The sequence below is a fragment of the Rhinopithecus bieti genome, unplaced genomic scaffold (assembly GCF_001698545.2).
Source record: "Rhinopithecus bieti isolate Rb0 unplaced genomic scaffold, ASM169854v2 scaffold_14225, whole genome shotgun sequence".
Taxonomy (NCBI): domain Eukaryota; kingdom Metazoa; phylum Chordata; class Mammalia; order Primates; family Cercopithecidae; genus Rhinopithecus; species Rhinopithecus bieti.
The window spans coordinates 25,633-53,270 of NW_016807704.1; the positions used below are offsets into that span (position 1 = coordinate 25,633).

General features: G+C 37.5%; 1 protein-coding gene and 1 pseudogene across 2 annotated transcripts in view; both read left to right on the forward strand.

The window, feature by feature from the left end:
• Positions 1-386: 386 nt before the first annotated feature.
• Positions 387-4,822, forward strand: LOC108536529 (LETM1 and EF-hand domain-containing protein 1, mitochondrial pseudogene; annotated as a pseudogene).
• A 1,371-nt stretch (positions 4,823-6,193) lies between these two features.
• LOC108536531 (vacuolar protein sorting-associated protein 13B) overlaps positions 6,194-27,638 on the forward strand; it is a 180,409-nt gene continuing 158,964 nt past the window's right edge. For both annotated transcript variants that reach the window (XM_017883361.1, XM_017883362.1), the window contains exons 1-2: positions 6,194-6,683; positions 24,490-24,692. In XM_017883361.1, coding sequence (XP_017738850.1) covers positions 6,407-6,683; positions 24,490-24,692 — 480 coding nt within the window. In that variant the 5' untranslated portion in view covers positions 6,194-6,406. The remainder of the gene's footprint in view (positions 6,684-24,489; positions 24,693-27,638) is intronic.

The following is a 27,638-nucleotide window of genomic DNA, read 5'->3' on the forward strand; positions in this document are numbered from 1 at the left end:
AATATCAATAGGTGCCTGGTAATGGCAAAATGCACAGGATATTCTGAAAGTAATTATGAGAGGCACCTCACTTATCAACAAGAGTCAAGAAGGGTGTGCTGGCAGAAGTGGTCCAAGGTCTGAGTCTCAAAAATAAAGTTAGCGCTTGGCACGGTGGTGCACACCTATAGTCCTAGCTACTTAGGAGGCTGAGGCGGGAGGATCACTTGAGCCTGGGAGTTTGAGGCCAACCTGGACAACATAATGAGATCCAGTCTATTGAAAAAAGAGAAAGACAAGTTAAGCAAGCAGCCAGAGATATAAACAGTTTTTTTCTGTGTACCTGGGACCACAGTGGTGCCTGAGATATGAGGGTAGTAGTCAGTAGCTTCAGTATTTACGTCTCTATGGATGCTTTGCCATTCTGCAGTCAGGGAAAATGGATCCCTTTAGGTTCAGCAGTTGGTTTATGTGGATATTTGGGCAATCTTCTGGGTAGGTTACTAAATTGTTTCTACAGAATGAGTACTTATGATCCTTCTTTACGTTTTCTTTTTTTTTTTTTTTTTTTTTTTTTTTTTTTTTTTTTTTTTTTTTGAGACAGAGTCTCATTCTGTCGCCCAGGCTGGAGTGCAGTGGCCGGATCTCAGCTCACTGCAAGCTCCGCCTCCCGGGTTTACGCCATTCTCCTTCCTCAGCCTCCCGAGTAGCTGGAACTACAGGCCCCCCCCCCCTCGCCCAGCTAGTTTTTTTTTTTTTTTTTGTATTTTTTAGTAGAGATGGGGTTTCACCATGTTAGCCAAGATGGTCTCGATCTCCTGACCTCGTGATCTGCCCATCTCGGCCTCCCAAAGTGCTGGGATTACAGGCTTGAGCCATCGTGCCCGGCCTAAGTTTTCATTTTATAAACCCAAAAAAAGACAGTTTCAGGATCCAACATGTGAATCTTCTTTCTACTTTAGCTTTGTTTTGTTTTTGTTCTAACGATCATCTGTTAAAATTGCACTTTTTTTTTATTGTTGTTAAAGCTATTATTTTCTGTGAGGCCATAGAATTTGGAAGCCCACATACAGGGATGCAGAGGCAAATGTGTGAGTCATTTTAGCCATCCAATTTATCTAAAATATTTTTCCCACCAGCCTCTTCCAGTACCCCAAATTCTACAAGTCAAAAATAAAAATGATGCCTTTCAACAAATGTTGCTGACATAACTAGATATCCACATATGAAAGAATGAACCTGAACCCCTACCTCATACAGCATACACACAACACTAATTCAGGAAAGATCGTAGACTTACATTTAGGAGATAAAACTGTAAAACTCTTAAAAGAAGACATAGGTGTAAATCTTTTTGACTTTGGATTAAACAGTGGTTTCTTGGTATGACACCAAAAAGCACCAGCAAAATAACAAACATACTGGACTTTGCAGAAATTAAACTCTTTTGTGCTGCAAAAAACTGAAGATAATCCACAGAATGGGAGAAAATATTTGCAAATCATATCTCTGATATGATATTTGCAAATTATATATCTGATATTTGCAAATCATATCTATATATATCAAATATAATAATCTTATATTTTGTATCCAAAATATAAGAACTCCTACAATTCAATAATAAAAGAACAAATAACAATTTAAAAATGAGCAAAGAGTTTGAGTAGATATTTCTCCAAAAATATATACAGTCAATAAGCACATGAAAACATGCTGAACATCATTAGTAATTAGGGAAATACAAATCAAAATCACAATGGGATACTCCTTCACACTTAGTAGGAAAACTGCAATCAGATATGTCTTAGCAGTTCCACTGCTAGGTACAAATTTCAGAAAATTTAAAAGCAAATTTGCACACACATATTCATAGCAGCATTATTCATAATCGCCAAAAAGTGGAAACATCCCAAATGTTCATTAACAGATAATGGATAAGCAGAATGTGGTATATGCTTATGTTGTTGTACTATTCAGCCACAAAATGGAATGAAGTATTGATACATGTTTCAACATGGATGAACCTTGAAAGCATTATGCTATATGAAAGAAACCAGATACAAAAGATCACATATTATATGATTCCATTTCTATGAAATGTCCTGACTAGGGAAATCTGTAGAGACAGAAAGAAAATTAGTGGTTTCTTGGAGCTGGAGGGGAGCATGTGTGAGGAGTGACTGCTAAGTAGTATGGGATATTTGTGTGTGTGTGTGTGTGTGTGTGTGTGTGTGTGTGTGTGTGTGTGTTGATTATAATGTTCTGGGATTAGACTGGTGATAGTTGCACAACCTTATGTATACTAAAAACAGTAAATTGTACGCTTTTAGAAGGTAATTTTTGTGGCATGTTAGTTATATGTCAATACAGTATTTTTAAAAATAATTCCTTTACATTAAGTTGTTTTTCCTGTTTGAAAACATGGGGAGAAAGGAACATTTTAGTATTGTGTACAGGTGACTCAAGTGTCTGACCCTTTCCAGTGCACAGCTAGTTGTAAACAAGACTCAGAGTTTTGCTAGGCCTGATAAGAAAACACAGTGTCCCCACATCAGGGAAGGAACACAAGGGATGGAACCCTCAGAGAGCGTGGAGCAAACCCAAAGATCCTGACGTCTGAGGAAGGTAAGAAGGGGCCCTGCTCATGAAGATGTAGAATATTAAGTATGAGTGAATGCTGTAATCAATCATGAAGGCTTGATGAAAACTTCTGGGTGGTCCAGGGGATCCTGCTTATCTCACCTATGCCAACATCCTGGGGTTGAGGAGTGGCGCAAATGTTCCATTTGGCTGCTGCACTCCGGTCCACCCCGTGTACCCTTCCTTCAGAGGCTATTACCACGGCTCTTAGGCCTTGAGGCCAGAGTGCCCACGCCACAGTGGATTTTATGGTCACGGGACCTTGGCACCTTCCTGTGCACAGCTGGCACTCTTTGCGCCCTGTCTCTGATGACTTGGTAGCAGAGAAGTCCCTCAAATCCTTCAAGGACAAGAACAAGAAGCTTGAGGAAGGCGGCCCGATGTACAGCCCCACCCTGCAGAGGTGGTGGTGAGTAAGTTGCTCGGACAGAGGGAGCTGGAAGAGCTGAAGCGCTACTGCGGTGACTTCCGCCTGCTGTGGATCCATACCAAGATGGCGGTGCTCATGCTCTGGCGCATCCTTGACAGCCACATCCTGACCAGCCAGGAGTGCAGGCAGTTTCTCCGGATCTGTGCCAACCTTCTCGGCTTGGTGCCTTTCCTTGTGTTCGTGGTGGTCCAGTTCATGCCGCCCGTGACCATGAAGCTCTTCCCCAACATGCCAACATCCACATTTGAGACCCAGTCCATCAAGGAGGAGAGCCTGAAGAAGGAGCTTCGGGTCAACCTGGAGCTGGCAGAGTTCCTCCAGGACACCACCGAGGAGAGGACCTTGAAGAACAAAGCAGCCAAGGGTAGTGCCACCAGACTTCTCTGTTTTTCCAGAAGATCCAGGGGACAGGGGAGAGACCCAGCAATGAGGAAGGAAATCATGCATTTTCCAATTTATTTGAGAATAAGCTGACCCTGGACAACCTGTCACAGCCACAGCTGGTGGCCCTGTGCAAACTGCCGGAGCTGCAGTCCATCGGCATCAACAACTTTGGCGCTTCCAGCTCACTGTGTGGCTGTGCTCCATAAAGGCCAGTAACAAGCTGATTGCTGAGGAGGGGTGGACAACCTGAACGTCAAGGAACTGCAGCCAGCGTGTGGGGATTGAGGCATGCGGGCCCTCCCCATCAGCTGAAGCAGTGTCCGGACCTGCACCTGCACCAGGAGATTCCCATATTGCTGCTCATCCTGTCCCAGGCCATGTACCTCCCAGACACCCTCTCGTCAGCTGACCAGCTGAAGTCCTTACTGCAGACCCTCCCAGAGACTGTGGCAAAGGAAGAGCAGGTGAAAGTGGCTGAGGTGGAGGGCGAGCAAGCGGACAAGGCAAAGCTGGAGGCCACGCTGCAGGAGGAGGCAGCCGTCCAGCAGGAGCACTGCAAGGACCTGCAGAAGTGCTCGGAGGTTGAGAAGGATGTTGCGCCCGAAGGTGTGGGACCCACCCCTCGAAGTCCGGGGACCTAACCTCAGGCAGAAGTGCCTGGCGCAGTCCTGTGGTCAGAGACCCTGAAGGACACTGCCCCCTGCTAGAGAGCTTGAAGGAGAAGTAGATAACTAAGGAGGAAATTGACATCCTCAGCAATGCCTGTTCTAAGCTGAAGGAGCAGAAGTTGCTCACCAAAGAGAAGGAGGAGCTGGAGCTGCTGAAGGAGGACATGTAGGACTACAGCGAGAACTTGCAAGAGATCAAGAAGGAACTCTCAAAGACCAGTAGGTGAAGAAAAATATGTGGAAGAATCTAAAGCCAGCAAGAGACTGACAAAGAGGGTGCAGCAGATGATCGGGCAGATCGAGGACTTGATCTTACACCTGGAGATGGACCAGGGGCTGCAAGCTGGGCCCGGCCTAGGGCACGCCTGTGGGGGAGAATGTCATCAGTGTCACTGAGCTCACCAGCACTGTGAAGCAAGGCAGACACATTCCAGAAAGCAAACTCACCAGCCTGGCCCCTGCACTGGATGAAGACAAGAATGGCAAGGTCAACCTCAGTGACCTCGTCAACATGATTGAGTTCGTGGACAAAGATGTTCATGCCTCTACCAGCCAGGTGGCCGAGATTGTAGCTACCTTGGAGAAAGAGCAGAAGATGGAGGAGAAGGCAGAGAAGGAGGCCACAGAGGTGAAGAGCTACAGCTGCCAGCCTAGGCACCCATCCTCCTGCTGCCCCACCGCCCTGGCAAAGGCCATGAGAGCAATTGCTTTGAGGTGATTCTCAGTGGCTCATCTAATACTTTGGCTGGAATGAATCAGAGACTTCCATAATCAAGTAAATTTTAATTTTCATCATTCCATGGAGATTCAATCAGTCTGAAATCCCAGAACCCCTCCACAGAATTGTGTTGGATCCACACTATGGTGTGGTGCAGCTGCTGCAGCTGCCTGACTCCAGAGGCCACCGGGCCAGGCTAGGGCAAGAAGGTACCCCCCTGTGTGTGCCCTCCCGTCTCGGCTGCCCTGTCCCCAGGGAAGAGAATGAGGACCACGTGGACTCTGCCCACACAGAGCTGTCAGCTGTGCCCATCCTCAGAGGTTTAGGAGATACAGCCCAGCCTCCTCAGGGCTGAAGATGCCTCTGTTCATCTGTGAACCTTGATTTCTAGATATTGATGTCAATAGATCTGTCTTCCTGCACACACAGAAAAAGAATATTATATGTGATTTATAACTTAATAATATGCCTAATAACTTTGCGATTCCTAGCTTCATTTGGGATTATGTCTTCTGTTACATCCTCAGACTCTCATGAAACGAGCACTTGTTAGGGTCAGTTAAGCTCAAACATTTGTTGAATGCGTGCATATGTAAGACACATTGTGCTAAGCACTGGGTTGTAAAGATGTGTGACATGCTCTGTCTTAATGATACTAGTAGTCTTACGTCTTATTAATAATAGAAATGGAAACTGATTTTAGGTAATTTAAAAGGTTAAAAACAATACGGCTAGTTTTCATGTCAGGTAAGTAAGAGACAAATAAGGACAATATCTGGTATATGGTACATATAAAATGGACTACAGATTTAAAGAAATCTCAGTCTACCAGTGTTACATTGGGCAAGGTATTTGAACTTTTATCAGTGCAGAGTGTAGGGAAAGGTACAGGGATTCCTCTGGTTTGCAACAGGTCATAAGGGGGAAACAGATATTTTCTGCATAAACAATTAGAGAATGGTAGGGAAGGCTACTTCAGCCAGATACTTGGATAAATATTTATTAATAATACCATTATTTGTGTCAAACATGGTTCTGGGTAGTAAGGAAAGTCCTTTTTTTTTTTTTTTTTGAAGAAAGGCCAGTTTCATATGGGTAACAAACTGGAAAACCTGCTTCATTTTGCCTTGAAGTGTAAGGGCAGAATAGAAATGGACAGCCTTGATATCCTTGTGTGGCCCTCGCTGTATCAGGGCCACACATGGATAGCAAGGCTGTCATAGGGATTGGCCAGGAATGTAGGCATGCAAGTAGTCCAGGGAGAGTACTCCTTCAAGTAACAACATAGAAAGAATCATTAAGTGATGAGTAAGAGATATATCATGTTCTGGCATCCTAATGAGTCAATAATATGGATCTTGGGACACTTTTAAATAAGAGCTTGACAGAGAAGTAAAGGCTTATATTCAATAAGAAAGCTTCAATAATTGTTTTATCTTTTTTACTTTTATAGCGGATGTCAATTTGGATATATCAAAGCCTTTGAAAGCAAACCTGAGTTTCACCAAATTGGATCAGATACACCTTTTTTTAAAGAAGATAAAAAATGCACACAGTTCAGCACATAATGAAGAGACTTCAGCCATGTCCAACACCATGGTGAATAAGGATGATCTTCCAGTCTCCAAATATTACCGTGGAAAGTTGTCTAAACCCAAAGTTCATGGTGATGGAGTGCAAAAGATTTCAGCTCAAGAAAACATGTGGAGAGCTGTTTCCTGCTTTCAAAAAATTTCTGTTCAAACTACTCAGATTGTGATCTCCATGGAAACTGTACCCCATACCAGTAAACCATGCCTGTTAGCATCTCTCTCAAACCTCAATGGAAGCCTTAGTGTCAAAGCAGCACAAAAAGTACCTGGTAAGTCACAGAAAAGGGGAGCGGGGAGACAGAACAAGCAATATGATTTGTTAACATCTGAAAATGCATCATTCTGAAGATTTATATTATGTAGAAGTTAAAAGTTATAAAGGCCATTAGAGATTAGGACATTTCTGGTTGTGACCTTATTTTTAGAGATAATTTTAGAACAAATCCTTTAAGTATAGATATTTTAATGTCTTATGTTCCTGTCCTCCTCTTGAGGCATGTTCTTCCAGGTATCTAAAACTCTTAATTCCTAAATTCCTTTTTACCTAAAACAGCTATAGTGGAACAACAGTATATCAAGGTTTGTGAACCATTAGAAGAGTGGTTCTCAAAATGTGATCTCAGGACTAGCAGCATCAGCATCACCTGGGAAATTGTTACAAATGCACATTCTCAGACCCCACCCATGACCTACTGAATCCGAAATACTGGGCATGGAGCCCAGCAATCTGTGCTTCAGCAAGCACTATGGGTGATTCTGATGCATGGCATTAAGTCACTGGTAACCATTTACTTAGAAAAGTTGGTGTTGTGGCAGATATGCTACACAAAGTGTAACAGAAGCCAAGGTTCAACTTTGCAAGAATGTGGTTGAAGCATTTTATCAGGCAGCAACACCTGGCAACGAAAAGCTGTGCTTCTGTGCCTAACCTAGCAAAGTGGGGTACAGACTCTGCAAAGTGAATGCCATTGATGGGAGGAGAGGTGAGAAATCAACTGGCAGTGACATCTACATTTTCCACTTCTGTTACCATGACCAAATTGTTATATACTTTTTCAAAAAGGATGGGCAGAAGGATTGTGAGGAGGGGAAGAGAAAAGGCAAGGCACAGGTGGGAAATAGCAGTTTTCAATCACAGAAACTGCTACTGTAAAATTTCAGGGCACAGGGCCAGAAATTTTGCTCTCAAAGTAAATGTAGCAAAGGGGAACCTTGTATTTTCCCACTTTAATTTGTGGGGGGAAATTGGGGATTGGGGATAGTGCAGGAGATAAAGCAAATCCTTATATGCACCTTAGTTGCTTATCAAAAAGTAATTAAATGGCAGCTGTAGACTTACTGTAACTTAGTTCCACATAGCCAGTTTGGGCACAGTAGTTAAAAGAGAAAGGAAAAGTTTTATAGTTGAGAAGCCTGAATTTTAGACCAAACATGGATGATTTATTTCTTTCTCATCAGAAATATTTGTGACCAAGCCAATTAAAAGCTCTGTATTTTTTTTTTAGTTGTCTTAAAAGTTACAAGTGAAAAAGGTAAGGTTCATGGGACATGAAAGACTATGAAATACTGGAGGCTACAGTATCTGGTCTATCCACAAATAAATTACAACCCAAACAACACTGGGTCTGTTCCCATGCCTTTCCAATTGTACCTTAATCATAGCAGGGAGAGGTTAAGATTCAAACAAAATGGAAGAATTTAAACATACTGTACTCACTTTTAGGTTCTTCTTTTATCATCCTCATAGCTTTTTTTATTCGTTACTCATATTTTTTCCACGTTTAATGGTGTCTGTCTTTGGGAAACACCTCTAAAATATTAAAAATCCTTTTCTCACTAAGCTGTACAAATTAGTAAACTCTAGTTTTGGAACTTGTTTTTTCCCCTTTATGTAAGAAAACTACATACCCTCAATCCTTGTACAGTGCTGTTCTTAAACATAGTTAAACACAAAAATAGCAACTATAGCTTTGACTAAACATACTTTATACAACTCTAACGTGTAGTGTCCAGCAAATGTTTTAAAATAATTATTTGCATCAAATCAGAGTTGAGGTTAACTACTTAATAGGAACAATTTTGTTGTTATGAGACTATAATGAACACCGAACTCTATTTTTACTACAGTTTTTTCTTTATGCATACTCAAACAGTTTAGGATGATAACAAAGTTGGCAAGGTTGAAATAAGATTTATTAACTTATAGTTATAAGGACTGATTTCTTGGAAAATTGTGATTAAGAGATTGCCACGTATTTTTTTCAAAAAAGTTGATTTTAGCTATATTTTAAAATAAAACATAAGCTTTGAATGTTAATTTCATTGTGTAAATGTCTTAAAATGCATGCTTTGCAATTTGGATAAAATACATGCAAACATATATTCAAAGTATAATTTTGATGAGTGATAAAAACTATCCACCACCAAAAAACAAATATACTCACATAAAAGCCTCCTACCAGTAGTCATATTTCTTTTTGTAGTTTTCAAGTGACATCGTTCTACATTCAACTGAAATTGTTTATACTGTAGTATATCTTTGAGCTCAATGGAGTTCATGTCAGAGTTTTATAGTTTGAATCTAATACAGAAATACTTAACTGTGTCTTTGATTTTACAGTTTATATAACTGTTGTGACCATCTGCAGCAGCTGCACTTTTCAAAATTATTTGCTGAACCAAATTGAGCACAGTGACAAAAGTAGTCATCTCAGATGTACTATTAAACAGAAAGAAAAAGGAGCATTGCCTTGGTACAGTATAGCCATCTGCTGTACAGATGTTATTGTATAGAATGACTTCAGATAAAATAATTGTAGAAAATTTTCATTAAAACCTCAACAATTTGCACTTGTTTATGCGAATCTGCATAACTCCCCAATGAGACAACACACTTGGGGTTTCTTTGGTTCTCACTCACTTTCTCTTTGATCCTTTTTGATGTGCTGACTTTAATAAACACAGTCAAAAACACTGTGCAAAACATCATGGAAAAAACTACAAAGGAACAATTATAGCAGCAGAAACTACTCTAATCCCTAACTTACGCAAGCTATTTTTAGTGAAGTATTTTTTTAACACTCTTTATGTGACAATGTTATATAAACAGGGTAAAACGGTCCTTTCCAGATGAGTTTTAATTTAGAAGCCGAAATAGATTTGTAATGCTAGAAGAATCTTGTGTGCTAAGTAATATTTAGAGAAACACCATTGAGAATGTGTTTTAGGTATGTTTCTTTATTTGTCAAAGGTACAAAAATATTTGAGTTCACCTAATGATTGTAATTTTTTTGTCATCTAAACCATCATAAGTTTACAGGAAGTGTATGTGAAAAGGAAATAATATGATGGAAAGGGGTAAGTGAATTTTCTCCCCCAGGCATTGCAAATACATTTATATTATCTGTGCTTTCAGATTTATTTACTGATTTATAAAACTAAATATTTATAAATTGTTGACTGAGGCAGTTAAAGGAATTCCTGTTATCGTTTGGAATGAAACGAAATGGTTAAATATTTTCTACTTTACAAAAAATATCTACCAGTTCTTCTTAGCCTCCTGCATTATTATTTAACCCTAAACTATGGGAGTTTCATGGGATTTGACTTTTTTTTAATTCCACTCTGCAGATACTGGTGTTGCAGTGACTTAGAATAACCTGACTCCTGTTTCTGTTAGAATACTTACGTTCTCTCATGAATCTTTGGTAAAATGACCCGAAAGTTCTGATTTCAGTAGAGGTAATGCTTGTATTTTTAAGGTTGGCGTATAATATTGCTGAAAATCCTATGATTGTATTAAAAGTACATCTCCTTTAGAAATTATATCATAGATTTTAAAATATTTTAAGGCCAATAATGTTTATTTTGCTATTCATTAAATCCATCCCATTCTGTAGTATTTTCTGGGAAAAAAAAAAAAAGTTTCCTTTACATGCATATACAACACAATCTTTTTTTACCATTTGAAATATGTAGCTTTGGAGAAACCATAAGTATGTAGCTATAAATTGTGAACTTGCAGTGTAGCACTTTCCAGAGGCAGGGTGGAGAGTGAGCTACAGATTTTAGCTCCCCTTGTCTGAGTAAATTATGGCTCTATCTGGGCGGCACTCCTTAGATTTCAACAAATGAGCCTGCAGTTGAGAGCTGTGAACTAGCTGTACTTTAGGCTGCCTTGCTCTTTCTCAGGGGCACTTAGATTGGCAGCCTCCATGTATGTAGATAAGGAAAAGGAAAATAGAATATGAGCAAGTTAGATGCCACAAAAGATTGGAGGGAGAACCTTAATGAAGTCATCTTGGCTGGCATTTTAATCAGAATTCGGAAGAAGTTAGAAGGATCCCCTGTCCATAAGGACTTGGGTGATTTTCACCCAAGCCAAAACAGTGAGTTGAACTCCTTCTAATCAAAGGGCTATGGTTTACGTAACTTTCACTACCCCAGCCTCTGTCATCCAGATGTACTTATCTTTCTGAATAAACAAAAGTAGAGAAAGCATAACCACATTATTTTTCACATATACAAAATGCCTTTTCTCATGTTCACTGAATTCAGGACCAATAAAATGTAAAGAACCTAAAGTTTCTTTTCATATATTGAAAAGTGAAACCAGGTCATTAATTGATAAAAAGTGGAGCTCCAACTTTTCATTCTATAGTTAACTGGATCTTCCAAGTAAAATCTTATAAGGTGTTGTCATAAGCTTTGAATGCTGCAGAGATGCAAGTTAGCCTAAGGGGAAATAAAATATTAAATTAGATATGACTACCTAAAATAATATGTTGCAATAACCAGCCAATTACAACACCCCAAAGACTTTTGTTACTTTTAGAAAGAAATAGCATCTCTGTCCAATGCCTGAACAATAGGAAGTGAGTTCTTTGACAGTTAAACCAGAGGATAAACTTAACTTTTAAGCAGCCACTGAGGATTGAAGTGGAAATACAGCTTGTAGACAGCTATACAAATCACTAACAAACCTTAATGAATATTGGGTGTGGGCATCAGGGTCCTGTCATTTTTGACACTATGTCCCAAGTAGCTTAAACCCAACACTCAAGGAAAGGTGGAGACCTCATTGGGTCTGTAACATCTGGGTTTTTATTCGTCATTTTGGCATACCCCACAAGCGCAAAAGAAAGAGTAAAAGGGGATTATCTTGACAATGAAATGAGTTACTGAATCTTGTGATAATGAAAAGCAGAAGAATTCTAATGCCTTTCTATAGTCCCTGAGGTAGAGGTGCGTTTATGGTTTTGCAGAAGTAAAATGTGGGGGGAAAGAACAGATGGCCTAGGGTCCGTGAAACATGACACCTCCCCTCCCAGGACTGAGTACCACTATTAATCCTGGTCAGATTCCCTCCTATTACTTTATAACAAGGTTCAAAGTTGCTACTGATAAACTGGCATGTACTTCTTTTTTCACCTTTAAATTATCTGTAGATTGCTGATAATTTCTGACTATGATATATTTCTGTATATCCTGGTGAACCTTCAGGCATTTGAAAAAAAGGTAGAACAGGAATTTCTAAAAATTGGCTGGGAAATAAGAAGAACAAGTAAAATTATCTTAACTTTTTTCAAAAAATGTCCCATATTATGTTTTCTAATATGATGAGAATAAAAACCATAAATATATGAGATACTGTCATTCTCCTGTCCACTTCTTAGAAATTATGTGCAATGGAGAAGACATCTCAACATAAAAATTATATTCTCCTTGCTGTAACTGTTATATACACTAGACATTATTAATTACCACTACTTTAGAAAAGATTTTTTTCACACCCTCAAGGAAGGAGATTAAAAATTATGACTGTTTGACATTTAAAAAAAAAGACACTAGGAGGTATGTGCTCCTCGGCCGTGCTTACCTAGTCATGTATTGTTTTGTTTAACCAAATTATGTAAATACAGTATTCTACAGATTTTATTTTGGGAGATATATTCATTGTCCTGTGATAAAGAGCTTGTGCATTTCTTAAAATGTTCTTTATGTACATTTTTTGTTTTAGTGCTGTGTGGTTGCCATAGCTGTTTTGGATTCCAAAGGGAAGCCTTTAAAATGCATAGGAGAGTAACTTCAGAGATACAGAAGATATACACTGGGTTGAGTTTCTGATGTATGTATTTCAAAGCTGCATAAAAATAAAAATTATCTAATAAGCAACAAACTTAGGATATCAGAGCGATCTCATGTGCTGTGGTGTAGTGAACATGATGTACCTGCCCAGCCTTTCGTAGAGGGAGATGAGCTCATTTCAGAGAGATAACCATCTCTGACTTTTTCTTCTGATTCATCACTGACCTGAACTCCATTTGAACCTTGTTAGACAAAAAAACAAGCAGAATTCCTGGCCTAAACTATAAAATATAATTAAGCCCTTTTGAAATGATGTGTAAAAGAACATTGCTGTACCCCCACTTATAACCACCACCACCACCACCGCAACCAATAAAGTTAAATCAAGCACTGCCTGTAATGGATTAAAATAATAAATGTTCCTGGATTTCAGTGTTTGAAGTACTTGAAGAAAACAGGCTCCCAGCAGCCGGGGTAGCTGAATGCAAGAGAGACATTTATTAATGACGAGTTCAAGGATTTGGCCTGTTTAAGATCATTACTTTCTGTTTACCGTGTGTTACACATCCCTTGTATTTTTACACAGCCCACATGTGTCCACATGCAATAATGAAAAGCTTTTTTCCCAACAAAAGAATTGTTAATTGTGTAAATATGGTTCTCTTGGGGAATATGAAGTCTTCATAAGACTCTGCGCCCTTCTAATGAGAAATCCAGTGTAGTCATTATAGTCTTCCATGTAAATCCACCTTCAGATCTTATCTTTAGCCAAATTAGTCATTTCTGGCTATCAGAATAGTGTTTTTTCTTTTATCATATGATAAAGAACCTTTTCACTAGATTTATTAATAGATACATTTGGAAAAAAACAACTGATACAAATTTTACATATACACATATTAAATATTGTGTTTCTTGGAGAAAAAAGGGTCTTTGAGACAACAAAAATGCTGTCAATTAACATGCAGCTATCTCACTGTACAAAATGTTATTGGAGAAGGGTGTTTCCAGCCCTAATAATTAAGTACTAGAGACTTTTTTTCTTAATGGCCTCTCCTTAGATCCTAATGATAGCCCCTATTAGGTTAGTACTAAGTAAAATGGACAAGTATTGTAGCCCCAACCCAAGGAGTGTGGAAAAATAAAAGATTAGAGGTAAATCTCTATCCCCCATTCTACTGAATTTGTGACAGCATTTAGTCTTGCCTGTGGTCACAGCAGATTGCCCCCTTGTCCATATAAGCCAGTAAGCTGTTTGCTAGGAAAGCTTCTAGCAAAGCAACCCTGACAGTGATGAGTAACTGATGACATATCTTAGATGTTCTTTTACTCCCTGGTTTGTCCCCTGGACTTGTTGGCTATTTTGGCATAACATACTGAGGCTGAGCAAGGGAAATGAGGACAGGACAAAGCATTTATTTACAACCCAGTTACCAGTTAGAAAAATGAAATTACTAAGAACTAATAGCAGTAGTTTGTATAAAGCAACATGGTGCTGTAAAGAGGCAGACAGAATCTGCACCCCAGCCCTGCTACTTACTGACCAGTTGGTTGTGTCAAAAGTTACTCTGTAGTGCATTTCCCAAATGAAGGCAAAAATATTTAATGTATAGGACTTTGAGAGCATTAGGTGATGTAATGTATGTGGAGTACCCAACCATTGCTTGGTACAAATTAAGTGCTCAGTAAATATTGGTCTTTTTCTATCTTCCTTTCCCCAAAATCACACCACATGAATATAGAGGTCATAGATTACTAAATATCAGAGCTGAAAAATACCTTGAAGGTCATCCTTTTTTATCAATAACCCTTATTATCCTTTCCTCCCATTGACCTCATGGTCTGGACACACTGCATTTAGTATTAGATAGCTAACTATACCAACTTGATACAATTATAACCAAAACAAACAAATAAAAACTTCAGAACACCTCCACAACTTAGTCTCAGACAAATTCATGATTTCTTTTAGGTTCTTAGGAATACTAAAACTACCTCATGGGCCACCATTACTATGTGGGTCCACTAAGTGTCAAGGAACCTTGGGTCTTAACTCCCTCATTGAGTACAGAGTGGAGAGGTTAAGTGGTTTGCCTAGGGATACCATATGGTGGAGTTGAGATTATAACACACATCTCCTGACTGCTAGCCTTTCTGTTTTAGCAGTCTTTCAAATATTGAATTCTGTAGATCAAGACCATTTTCTAAGGCACTGCAGTAAATTACTTAGCAAGTTATGTTGTTTTCAACATTATTTGAGTAAGTTTATACCAATTTTTTCATTCATGTAACTTACTTTAAAAAATTTGATTCTCCAGCAGTTTCCTTGCATAATTCAATTAACCAGCTACTGTGTTCATCCCAGAAACTTTTCAAGTATGTATTTGCTCTTATTCTTTCCTATGTAAAAAGGTTGTCATACACTTTCCAGTATGCACAGTCAGATCTGCCAGTCTGCTTTTTTTTTAACGTAACCACATGATCCAATCAAGTTTTATTTTTCTAATAAACTAACACAACTGTAAAAACAGTGAGCATGGTGGCAGATTGGAGGGGAAGAAGGAGGCAAAGCATATCCTCCATCACCCTTTGGTATTTTTAGCTTTCATTTTCCAGGATCCTAGAGTTCTAAAGCATTTCATAAAAAAATACCTTTCCCAGACAATGGCTATGTGTGAGTAGCCAGCTCAGTAGGCACTTCATCTTTCATGACAAATTCTGCCTTTTTTTATGGGAAAGAAAAAACTCTTCCAGTTACTTGTTTTGCCATTTTCTTATGTCCAAACAAAGAGGTTTGAATTAAACTAGGAGGTCCCAGCTTTTACTTACCAGTAAGGACTAAGTCACAGTCCCTGGGGAATGGAAATCTCACCTATGAGAAATCATCAGGTGCTTTGAGAAGGGAAACATGTTAGCAGCCTGGCCACCCATTTGGTCTATTATTTTGATGACTAGACTTTTAAGTTCATTTGTTGGGGAATACTGGCATCTTTTACAGCTCAAATGTCAGTGTCCATGTAGTTATCTGGTTTTGTTATGTTGTCCCATATATCATTTCTTCCTGTATTTTAGTTTACTTTATTAATAGGTTCTCTCTGTCTCTCTCTGCATACACACACACACACACACACACACACACACACACACATATGCACGCTGTCTATATATAGGCTTATTACAGAATTCAATATAATTAAATAGGATCTGATCAACTTACATATTCTGATAAAGGGTGGGGAGGAACACATTTTTTTCATTGGTAGAGCACCCAAGTGCCATTTTTATCTGCTTCAACAAAATTGGTTGAAGGAATGGAAGACTTTATTTTTGAGGGATTTGTTATGTCTTTACAGACAATACTTCCAAAATTTTGTCCTTTTCACATTTTGAGGTTTTCTGATGCTTCACTGTTATGCAAATCAGCCTCTGGAGGTATCTAACACATGCTTGCTGATTTTCTAGTAGCCTTAGATTACTTACAGCTGGATAAAATAATTACCTGGATATGCTTTGCTAGCAATGTCATCATTGACTACTCTTTCTAATGATATATAGAAGCTCGATTTAGATTGCATTTTGCTCAGTCAGCATGTAGAAACTAGGAGCTTTACTAAGGGTCTAGTAGATACTGACAATATAGGGCTGGCAGCACTTTGTAAACATTTTCCAAAACAAGTGGTTTGCATTTATTAGTCTTCTGAAGGAGTATTTTAAAAGTCATTGAACTATTTGTTCCTTGAAGTACATTTTTATACTCAATGAAAAGTATGTCAGTATTCAAACAAAGCATGATTGGTTCTGTTTATCATACCAGTTGTTTCTAAAATTATTTCTCAATGTTGCTACACCTCATTTAGTTTAATTAAATATCTGCCATTAGTTTTCTAAAACTTAAATTTAAAAGATAAACATAGATTTTTGGAAAAAGCAGGAAAATTCATCAGGAAAGCATTCTGTTGAAGGAAAGGAGGTAGAAGAAGTCATACCACACGCTTGGTCAAAGTGACCTGATCACATAATCACTAAGTGCAACATGGGATCCTGAGTGGCATCCTGAAACGGAAAAAGGACATTGGAGGAGAAGCTGGTAAGATTGAAAGGTCTTTAAATTAGTAGTATTATATCACTGCAAATTTAATGGTTTTTAAGAATCATAATCTGATTTTATGTAAGTTATTAACATTGAGAAGCTGGGTGAAGGATATCAACTTTGCTGAAAGCCTAAAGTTGTTTCAGAATTTAAAGTTTTAAAAAAATGATCAACAATTGGGTAAATAACTCTAATAATATTCATGCTTTTAAACATTTAAGTGATAATTTTATATCCTAAACTTTTGAAGCGTATTTTTAAAACTTTTGTCTTTATTGTTTTTAGAAATTTAGGGAAAAAATACAAGTACTGAAAATGCACAGGGTAATTCATCAAATGCCTGTGTACTCATGAGCTAGAACAAATATAAACATTTGTCTTATTTGCTATAAACACACACTCAGAACTTTACAAAATTATTCAGGCCTTNATTTAAGTGATAATTTTATATCCTAAACTTTTGAAGCGTATTTTAAAACTTTTGTCTTTATTGTTTTAGAAATTTAGGGAAAAAATACAAGTACTGAAAATGCACAGGGTAATTCATCAAATGCCTGTGTACTCATGAGCTAGAACAAATATAAACATTTGTCTTATTTGCTATAAACACACACTCAGAACTTTACAAAATTATTCAGGCCTTTTCCAATGTTACATTGTTAAGAAGGTAGCTCTTTATAATTTTTACTTGTAGGCATTTTGTCCAATGGTGCATTCGTCCCCCTAGGAAGAAGAACACATGCCTTAACTCACTTTCTGTTGTCATTTATACCAGGTTGTTGGATGTGTAAATATCTAGTTTACATGAACTCTGAGTATTCTCTGTGGCCCTAAGTTTATATGTGTGTTAATATATAAGATTCAAAATAAGGAAGATACTTAGTATGTTTCCTGGGAAAAAAAAGAAAGGCCTGATGTCCCACGGGCTCGCTTCTCAGAGTGAAAGAAAGGGGAAAGGAAAATTAATAACCCTGTCATGAGTCCCAGGGATTACTTTCATATTTTGTGGTAAAAGTGTATAATTTGGTTTACCATCTATAAGTGACCCTTTGTGAAATTCATCACCACCCTTTATTGCTATTAAGTTATCACAAGCTCTTAATAAATACTGGCTCACACTTGTGATCCCAACACTTTGGGAGGCTGAGGCAGGCAGATCACGGGGTCAAAGGTTGGAGACCAGCCTGACCAACGCAGTGAAATCCCATCTCTACTAAAAATGAAAAAAAAAAAAAAAAAAAGCTGGACATGGTGGTTTGTGCCTGTAATCCCAGCTACTCAGGAGGCTGAGGCAGGGGAATTGCTTGAACCAGGGAGGTGGAGGTTGCAGTGAACTGAGATCACACACTGAACACCAGCCTGGGTGACAGAGCGAGACTGTCTCTAAATAAATAAATAAATACTGGTTCCAAGATTAAAAGCACTTAACTAACATTTTTATTATTATGTTGTAGCTTTTTTTAATGTAGGAGTACATGTTCAAAGGAAATATCTGTTTTAAACTTAAAAGCTGATATCTGTGGGTGAATCTTTCTGTGGTACTACAGATAACTGTGTTCTCTCATTGAGGAATGGAGTCACAACAGGTTGGTGTGTGCAGTATGTGTAGCAGACAAGGAAGGCACATGGGGATGAGTTGTATCAGTTGTGTAAGTTTCAAAATTGAACCACACTGAATTTCCACATAGGTATATGGCAAGAAAGAAAAAGGACAAAAAGGACCAGGCCGGACATATTTATATCTGCGGATTTTGTATTTTCTTAATACTTTCTGGCAATGGCTGTTCCTGTGTCCTCACTGCAAACATTAGCATCTTATTAAATTCTCAGTGTCATTTGTGTATTTAAACAAGCTCATGATTGGTGCTGGTAGGCCTGAGTTACGGGCAAATAAGAACTGTAGAATGACTGTAAAAACTAAGACTAAAGCAAGGGGTAGGCTTGGGAAAAAGAATAAAAGAGACTGAGAAAAGAATTAACAGCACATAAAGTGAATAAAAAGAAAGCAAAAATTGTTAGGGTTTGTATGATACCAGGGAAGTATTCCTGTTCAACAGTTCATGTGCTGAACAGAGTCAGTATTAGAAATGTGGGATATCTCTTCCCCACTCAGTACTTTACTATTGAGATTGCAGAACTTGAAGCTAATAAATTGCCAAGGGAGAATCTGATATGAAAGAAAATTGTTAATTATTTTATCTTCATATACCCAATATATGGTAGATAACCAGTAACTTTTGGTTGAATAATGAATACATGCCTACATAAATGTCAAATTGAAGGTGAGCCAGGATAGCTAAATTCCTTAGAAACGATCAGAAGCATGGTAATAGCACTTGTTTAAGAAATTAGGCCTGGTTTTAGATACTGTGTCATAAGGACAGATATTATGGTTTAAGCCATGAGAGTAGAGAAGTTTGCTGTAATATTAGTTCAAGGGGAGAATAGAAAACTGAAGATTACTTATTGAAATCCCATTGGTTAAAGGTATTATTTGTGACACTTCAGATTGGCAGAAAATCCAGCCTAAACTGGTTTAAGCAGTTGTCACATATGTGAAAATCTCCAAACCACTGTTGTCCTGAGGCATGGAAGAGTCTGTTAGATTTCTTTCTTTTTTTCTTTTTTTTATTATACTTTAAGTTCTAGGGTACATGTGCATAACATGCAGGTTTGTTACATGTGTATACTTGTGCCATGTTGGTGTGCTGCACCCATCAACTCATCAGCACCCATCAACTCGTCATTTACATCAGGTATAACTCCCAGTGCAATCCCCCCTCCCCCCTCCCCATAATGGGCCCTGTTGTGTGATGTTCCCCTTCCCGAGTCCAAGTGATCTCATTGTTCAGTTCCCACCTATGAGTAAGAACATGCGGTGTTTGGTTCTCTGTTCTTGCGATAGTTTGCTGCGAATACTATGCAGCCATAAAAAAGGATGAGTTTGAGTCTGTTAGATTTCTTCCCTCTGCTTTATGCAGCTTCGGCCCTTAGGCTCCACATGCTGACTGCCAGCAGTTCCAGGGCCTTAATTTTCTTAACCTCAAGACCAGGGAGCAAGAGGAAGGGTCATGTTCCCAAAAGTATTATTATACCTTAGTAGTTTTCATTGAATATTATGCTCATTCTGGAACCAACTCAATATCCAGAGAATATCAAACATAAAGTCCCATAAAGTGTGGCAAGTTCCACAACCTGCTAGACTGTTTCCGGCAAACCAGTCATTGGATTCTGTTGTCACCGGAACATAGCTATAGCTAGCTCAGTGCCTGCCTTCATTGCAGGGCTTCTATTTCTGAAGCACATTGTGCGTCCTCTGGTCCTCCTTAGTGCTCACTTGAGTCTGGCCCACTTTCTTCTTGTTCCAGCCTCCCAAATGTTTGTGTGATCATTGGCTTCCTAATTCTACACCATTTTCCTGATATTTCTGTCCCTACCTTTATCTTTACTCTCTTGAGAATTCTAGCTATCCCATTCTCTGTCCCCAAGGAGAAAAAAAAAAAGGATTTGTGTAATAGTAGGGAAGTGGTTTTTCTATATTTGTTTTGTAATAATTCAAGTCTGGAATTTTTATTTCATTCTCTACTTGCCCCAGTCAATAAGAACTTGTAATTGTATAACTTTGGGAGGGTTAAAAAGAGCCTTCCATCAACTCTACTTAAGTTCTCTAAGAGATTAGGCACTTTGCAAGTGATATGCATAATATGGAATGATATGAATTTTGACATTTCAGTACTAGTTCTTTTAAGCCAAATCCTTATAATTTTAGTACAACATCAGTATTTAGTACAATATCGGTATTTTAAAGTGGTTCCTGCATAATAGAAATACCTAATATGATCCAAATTCTATATGTATTATGTTATTTCTACAAATATAAGATTTTATCATGCTTACAAATACTCTTTTTTAAATGAAAGCCACTATAGAGTGAGAAAGGAATCTCATTCCTCTGTATGCTTTGTAGACAAAATGTTGTCAAGCACATTCCTAAAGAGACTTCCAGGAATAAATATCAACCTTTTCTGACTTTTCTTTAGTAGATAATTACCTTTGCTTCCATAAACTTGTTCTTTATGGCTTTCTTAGTTCTTTTGCTTTAATTTTGACCACTCCAAGTGATGGTTTAGGGTGGATTAGAAACAGACACACCTGAAGAGGTACTTAGCAAGTTTCTCATGGTCATAGAAAGAGGTTACAAATAAGGAAGGGGAGAAGGCTGGAAACCACTCTGTGCTGTTGGATTTGAATCTGAGGTATCAGTATGAATTCATGGTTTTTAATATATTTACCAGTGGACAGAGAGAGAGAGACAAAGATATGTAGGTATACAGGGGTTGCTATACATATATATACTTCTTAGCTCTGCTAAAAGGGGCTAGCAGCAGTGACACCCCAGTAGCAACGAGCATACCTACCACCCAGATTTTGGTTTCTAGATACCATTCTTCAACAAAAGAAACCAGAGCTCCTTGGAGAAATGGCTGGTGCTGGAGATGGGGTGAGAAAAATACAAGATGAGCCTGAAATATTTTGTGTCCTGAAAGTAAAGAAGTTCTCAAAAAATAATGGGCATAGGCCAGGTGCAGTGGCTTACACCTGTATTCCCAGCACTTTGAGAGGCCAAGATGTGCAGATCAACCAAGGTCAGGAGTTTGAGACCAGCTTGGCCAACATGGTGAAACCCCATCTCTACTAAAAAGACAAAAATTAGCCGGGCATGGTGGTGGGCACCTGTAATCCAAGCTGTTTGGGAGGCTGAGGCAGGAGAATCGCTGGAACCCAGGAGGCAGAGGTTGCAGTGAGCCAAGATCACGCCACTGCACTCCAGCCTATGTGACAGAGTGAGACTCTGTCTCAAAAACAAACAAACAAACAAACAAAAGAAGAGCATATACTGAAAGGACACAGGGACCATCTTAAAGGGCTCCCAATGGCCAAAGCTAGTTCAGAGTAAGCAACAATGTAAATAATGATAGTATTGGATTATAACCCATAAAAATGAATATTCATGAGTCCATACTGATATAAATAAATAATTAGTATATGAGGTAGAAGGGACAGCTCTAGTATATGTGCTACCAAAGTGGGCAGGCACTAGAAGGGACAGCTCTAAATAAGGGAAATAGGAAACCACCATTATCACACACCACAATAAATCATTGCAGGTGAGACTACTGGTGGATGCTAACATTAGTGGGTGAAAGTTTGAAGAAAAAGAGCATATTTGCATAACCTCCAAGTGTCTCTCCCACAAAAATACTTATTTACAAGGGGACAGTGTTAACTTTACAGTGGCAAAATGTGGCAGACACCACTTTAGCCGTATGATCAGAGTTAATATTGTAAATAATAAAATATTAAACATCACATACACCAATATGATGCACTAAGGGTGTCACTTCTGTGGTATTGCCAAAAATGCATAACCTCATTCTAATCACAAGAAAACATCAGATAAACCCCAACTGACAGACATGTTGCAGAATGATTGTCCTGGGTTATTCCACAGTATTGAGGTCATGAAAGACAAAGAAAGCTGGGGGATCTGTCACATATTAAAGAATACTGAGAAGCTTTGATGATTAAATTCAGCGGGGATCCTAGGTTGAATCCTGGACCAGAAAGAGGAAAGTAGTGGGAAAAATGGCAAAATTTTAAAAAGATGTGTAGATTATTTAAAAGCATTGTATCGATGTGGATTTCCTGATTCCAGTATTTGCACTAAAGTTACTTAGCTAGGTGAAGTGTATACAGGAATGTTATACAGTATGTTTTTTCAACTTTTATGTAGGTCCAAAGTTATTTCAAAATAGAAAGCTTTTTTTTTTTTTTTTTTTAAAGTGAGAGGACTTGAAGTAGATGATTTCTAGATCTGTTCCATCCAGCCTTGTTATGTTACAGTGGTACAAAATGAAACCGAAGATGTAAGCGGTTTTATTTCCTGTCTACCAATTAAGAAACATGTTGAGGCAGCTGAAAAATAGAATCAGATTCTAAACTGTTAATTCAGTTCAATGGAACATGTCCTGAATAGCTACTGTTGTGCCCAGGACTACACTGAATAAGCTGGTCCTTGCCTCCAGCGTGGTCAGTACTAGAGCTTGAAAATGGTGTGATCTTCTCTTTCAGTCACTCATATTATTCAGGTGTCTCTTCTTTGATGTTTTAAAATAATGGAATTGGAGAGAATGAAATAGAAATTGATAAGTTTTAGAAATTTGTCAAAGGAAATAAGAGCCTTCAAAGAGGACCTGAGGTTTTCAGTCTGGGTGCCTGAAGAGACAATGATAACCATTAAATAAAATAAGCAAACTAGGTGGCCTTTGGCATTAAACACTGTGTACAAGGATTCAATATGACTATCACACTAAGATTACAAACAGTTAATTAGGTATGTCAGTGTGGGGTTGTACAAAGATATGTGTATTTGAAAATAAAAGATGATGTAATCCTGACATTCTGTTAATGCTCATTTACTAAATAATTGTACTGAATTAAGGCTATACTTTTATGCCTTTATGGCAAATTTCTGGATGATGAATAGATATATTTCATTTAGCAAATGTTTACTTTTAGAAGTTTTAGATATTTTAGAAAGGTAATGCTGTTAAGTCAGAAAATTATGGCTTAAGTTATGGACTCTGTTAATAAAGATAGTTTTTTATTTGGGGGTATTTTGGGGCCTGTTTCTATTTCTTTTATTTTCTGGGGTGCTTTTTTTGCTTGTTTATTTGTTTGTTTAGACTGAGTGAAAGCGTTGAATCAAGATAATTGTAAATGAAATGGTAGTTTCAGTTTCACAATTTGATGAAACATTTTAAGCAATGGATTTCCACCATGATTATTTTTAAACAAAAGTCTTATCTCTAATGCTTTTGTGGGTGTGATGCCTTCTGTGGAGGATTAGAGGTTGAATATCTTATTTCTGCAGTAGGAATATACAACTTATATGAAATTTTCAAGTCTCTACAGAATTGAAAAGTCAGTGTGGTTACTGTACTTTGAAACACGCATATACTATGGGCCTAAGGTGTTTTTTAATCTTTCATCTTTTTTAGGGATCAAATATCATTAGAAAAATAAGCCATGGGCATTACAAACGTGGTCTGGTGAAATTCAATATTCACTATGACAATTTAGAATATGAGCTCCTTGGGAGGAAAGTTAACTCACCACTCTAACTTTGCATCTAAATATCTTAAAATGTGCCATTGGTTTTATGAAAACGTTTTGATCTACACTCCTATTTTAAGTTCAAAAGAAAACCTACATTTTAAAGTGTATTCCTTTTCTGGGTATATTTACTTTGAACTATAGCATGTAGTTTTCTCATAAATCTAACCTGCCACTATCTGTTTTAAGACTTTGTAAACTTCAAGTGGTTATGATGTGTGAAGTTTGGATTAAACTAAAATTTTTAGAAAACACATGTTATATATTTTGATTGTTTTGAATTTTAACATGAGCCAGTAAAAAACTTGAGTGTCTAGCAAAGTAATATACTGCACTCTGTTACTGTACGAAATCACAGAAAATTACCCTTTCCCATCATGTTAACAATAGACAAATGAAGCAGCTGTTCTTATTCTTAATGTAGTTGCTTGAAAAACTTGCACAACTTAATGAAAATGTCTCTACTCATAAAACTTAAAATGCTCACACATGGAAAAAGTCATAATGTTTTGGCAAATATTACTTTGTTAGGAATGTGAATGAGGTATACCTGCTTTATAACTAGAACTCTGTATAAATGGCATGAAACGGTGGTGGACTGCCAACTGAGCAAGAAGACTCTGACAAAGGACAAATTAATACCTTCAAAAATACAGATAGTTCTTTCCCAAACATTTTTTTGATGAGGATGAATTATATACTCTTCTCTATTTTTTTTTCAGGCATAATTCTTGGATCATCATTTCTACTCACTATAAACGATTTTCTCCTTAAAACAAGTCTCAAAGAAAGAAGCCGCATTCTGATAGGACCATGTTGTGCTACTGCCAATCTGGAAGCTAAATGGTGTAAACACAGCGGCAATCCAGGCCCGGAGCAATCCATACCAAAAATATCCATTGACTTAAGAGGAGGTCTGCTACAGGTCTGTGGGTATTGGCCATATTTTTTTCATAGGTTATTAACTAGCCTCTGTTCAGTTTTTGAACTGTTTCACTAAATTTTAAATGTGTGGTAAGAAAGGGTATTTGTCAGATTGCTACTTGTTAAATTTTCCACAACTTTATTGAGATATAATTCATACACCAGACACTCTACCTATTTAAAGTATACAATTCAGTATACTTAAGCATATTTGCAGAGTTGCACAATCATTACCACAGTCAATTTCAGAACATTTTCATTACCACCAACAAAAAAACCCATATCCATTAGCAGCTAGTCGCATTACCCTCTAACCCCCTCATCAGGCCTAGGAAACCACTAATCTACTTTCTGTCTCTATAGATTTACCTATTCTTGACATTTCATATAGATAGAATCATATAACCTGTGGTCTTTTGTGACTACTTCTTTCACTTAGAGTGTTTTCAAGGTTCATTCATGTTTACCAAGTGTCAATATTTTATTCCTTTTTATGGCCAAATAATATTCCATCATCTGGATATACCATATTTTATGTATTGATTCATCAGTTGATAGACATTTGGGTTCTTTCCACTTTTGACTGCTATAAATAATGCTGCTGTGAACATTTGTGTACGACTTTTTGTGTGGACATATGTTTTCATTTCTCTTAGATATATAACTAGGAGTGGAATTGCTGGGTTGAATTTTTTTTTTTTATGTGTAGACTTTTCTTTTTGAGACAGGGTCTTGCTCTGTCACCCAGGCTGGAGTACAGTGGTACAATAATAGCTCACTGTAGCCTCAATCTTCCGGGCTCAAGTGATCCTCTTGCATCAACCTCCTGAGTAGGTAGAACTGTGTACCACCACACCCACCTAATGTTTTGTTTTTTGTTTGTTTGTTTCTTTCAGCAGAGATTAGGTCTCACTATGTTGTCCAGGCTATAGATTTTTTAAATTATTAATACTAAAAGTGGTCAAACTGTTGCAGGCACAGTGTCACTAGCAATATATAAGAACCATTTCCTAATATTAAATATTTTACATGTGATGATATCTGATCACAACACTTGATAAATTAGTCGCATTGCAAGCTCTTAATGCATTTGTCTTAACAGCCAAGTGTAGAATGTATGAAGGTATCCAACTTATTTCTTGATTATTTTGTGTTTGGATAGATTTTAATTTAATCTTTATGTAGTTTGATGCCACTTTAAACTTGACATGAATCCAAAAAGCTTGAAATAGTCACAGTGGTAGAAAATTAAAACAACTAATTGGTCAATAATAGAGACATTAAACGTGAATTTTTTTTTTCTTTCTTTCTTTCTTTCTTTTTTTTTTTGAGACAGGATCTCATTTTGTTGCACATCCTGAAGTGCAGTGGTGTGATAACAGCTCACTGCAGCTTCAGCCTCCTGGGCTCAAGAGATCCTCCCACCTCAGCCTCCCAAGTACCCAGGACCACAAGTATGCACCACTATGCCTGACTATTTTTTTTAAGAGACAGGTTCTCACTATATTGCCCAGGCTGGTCTCAAACTCATGGGCTCCAGTGATCCTCCACCCAAGCTGGGATTACAGGCATGAGCCATAGCACCAGGCCAATTTTTTGTTTTTATCTAAAAGTTGTATTGCCTCAAGTTTTCACCAGTTTTCTTTTTAATGTACAGAGCAACATTTGGGAAGATCCTAATAACTTATTGTTTTGTGTTGCTTTGGAGATTTTCAGCATCTATCAGAAATCTTCATATGTTTAGCAATAAGCATGTATTACTTTATCAAGAATATTCATTGTCTTACCTTTTTTCCAAGGCAGCCAAGTAACTTCACATTAAAAACAACAATGATCTGTTTACATGACCAAGTGCTTAAAAATAAAAAGTAAGAAAATTTTAAACCACAGCATCAATAAAAGCAAAAACAAAGTACAGTGTATTATCTCTGTATTACAGTCATTGTCTCTTGACAATTTAAAGGCTAAAGCACAACATTCTACTCCCCAGTTTGACTTTTCACCTATCTCTATTTTCAACATCCAATAAAATAAGATTGATGAGAACACAAGTACACTTAGTGTTATATCTCTTACTTTCATTTCTGAGATGCCTTAATTCCAGAGAGCAGAACCTAAGCCTAAGGTTTAAAATTTACCCACACGATATAGGGCTATTATTTTCTACTACTATATATTGTTTTGTCTTTTCTGTGTTACCTGGTTCTCTTAGAATTGATAGTTGTATTGCCTTTATTTAGTATCTACAGAGAAATTTAACATTTTTGAAAGTTTTAATCTTCATTATAACCTACTGGTCATTATATGTCTATAACTTATTATAGACTAATATTACTCACATGCAGAAAAAGAAAACTTAATCTCCATTAGAGGAAACGCTAAGTCCTTTTGTTCTGAAACTCTACTGTAGCTACTGTAGTATAGTTGATTCTCAGGGGCTCTGGAATCCTCTGTGTTGGCACAGTCTTACTAAACACGGGAGTTGGGAACCTTCTAAGTTCAGGTTCATTGAGAAGGCTCCCTCTCTTTTCTCTGAAAATAAAAGTGCAGAGAAAGGAACCCTATAATAAGGATTGCTTATTTAATCTCATGGCAAAATGTCAGAGCTATTCCACAAGGTTATTACTATGATTTTATTAACATATTGGCCTAGAGGATCTTCATTGCCTTCTCTCAGACTATAATAGGGTTCTTTTCCCTCTCAGCTAAATTAATTCATAAACATTACTTCACATCAACATACTTCAACATTTAAATTTTATTGTTATTCACACAATATAAAATATAATTGATTTTTTGTTGTTATATATTTACTCAAGCAATAGAGTTTCATCCTGTAGGTCAGTTACTTTTTAGGAATTAGTTTATTATAAGTAATTAAATTGAACATAATTACAGTCCTACAGTAATTCAAATATGATTATACCTACTTAGTCTCAAGAAATAT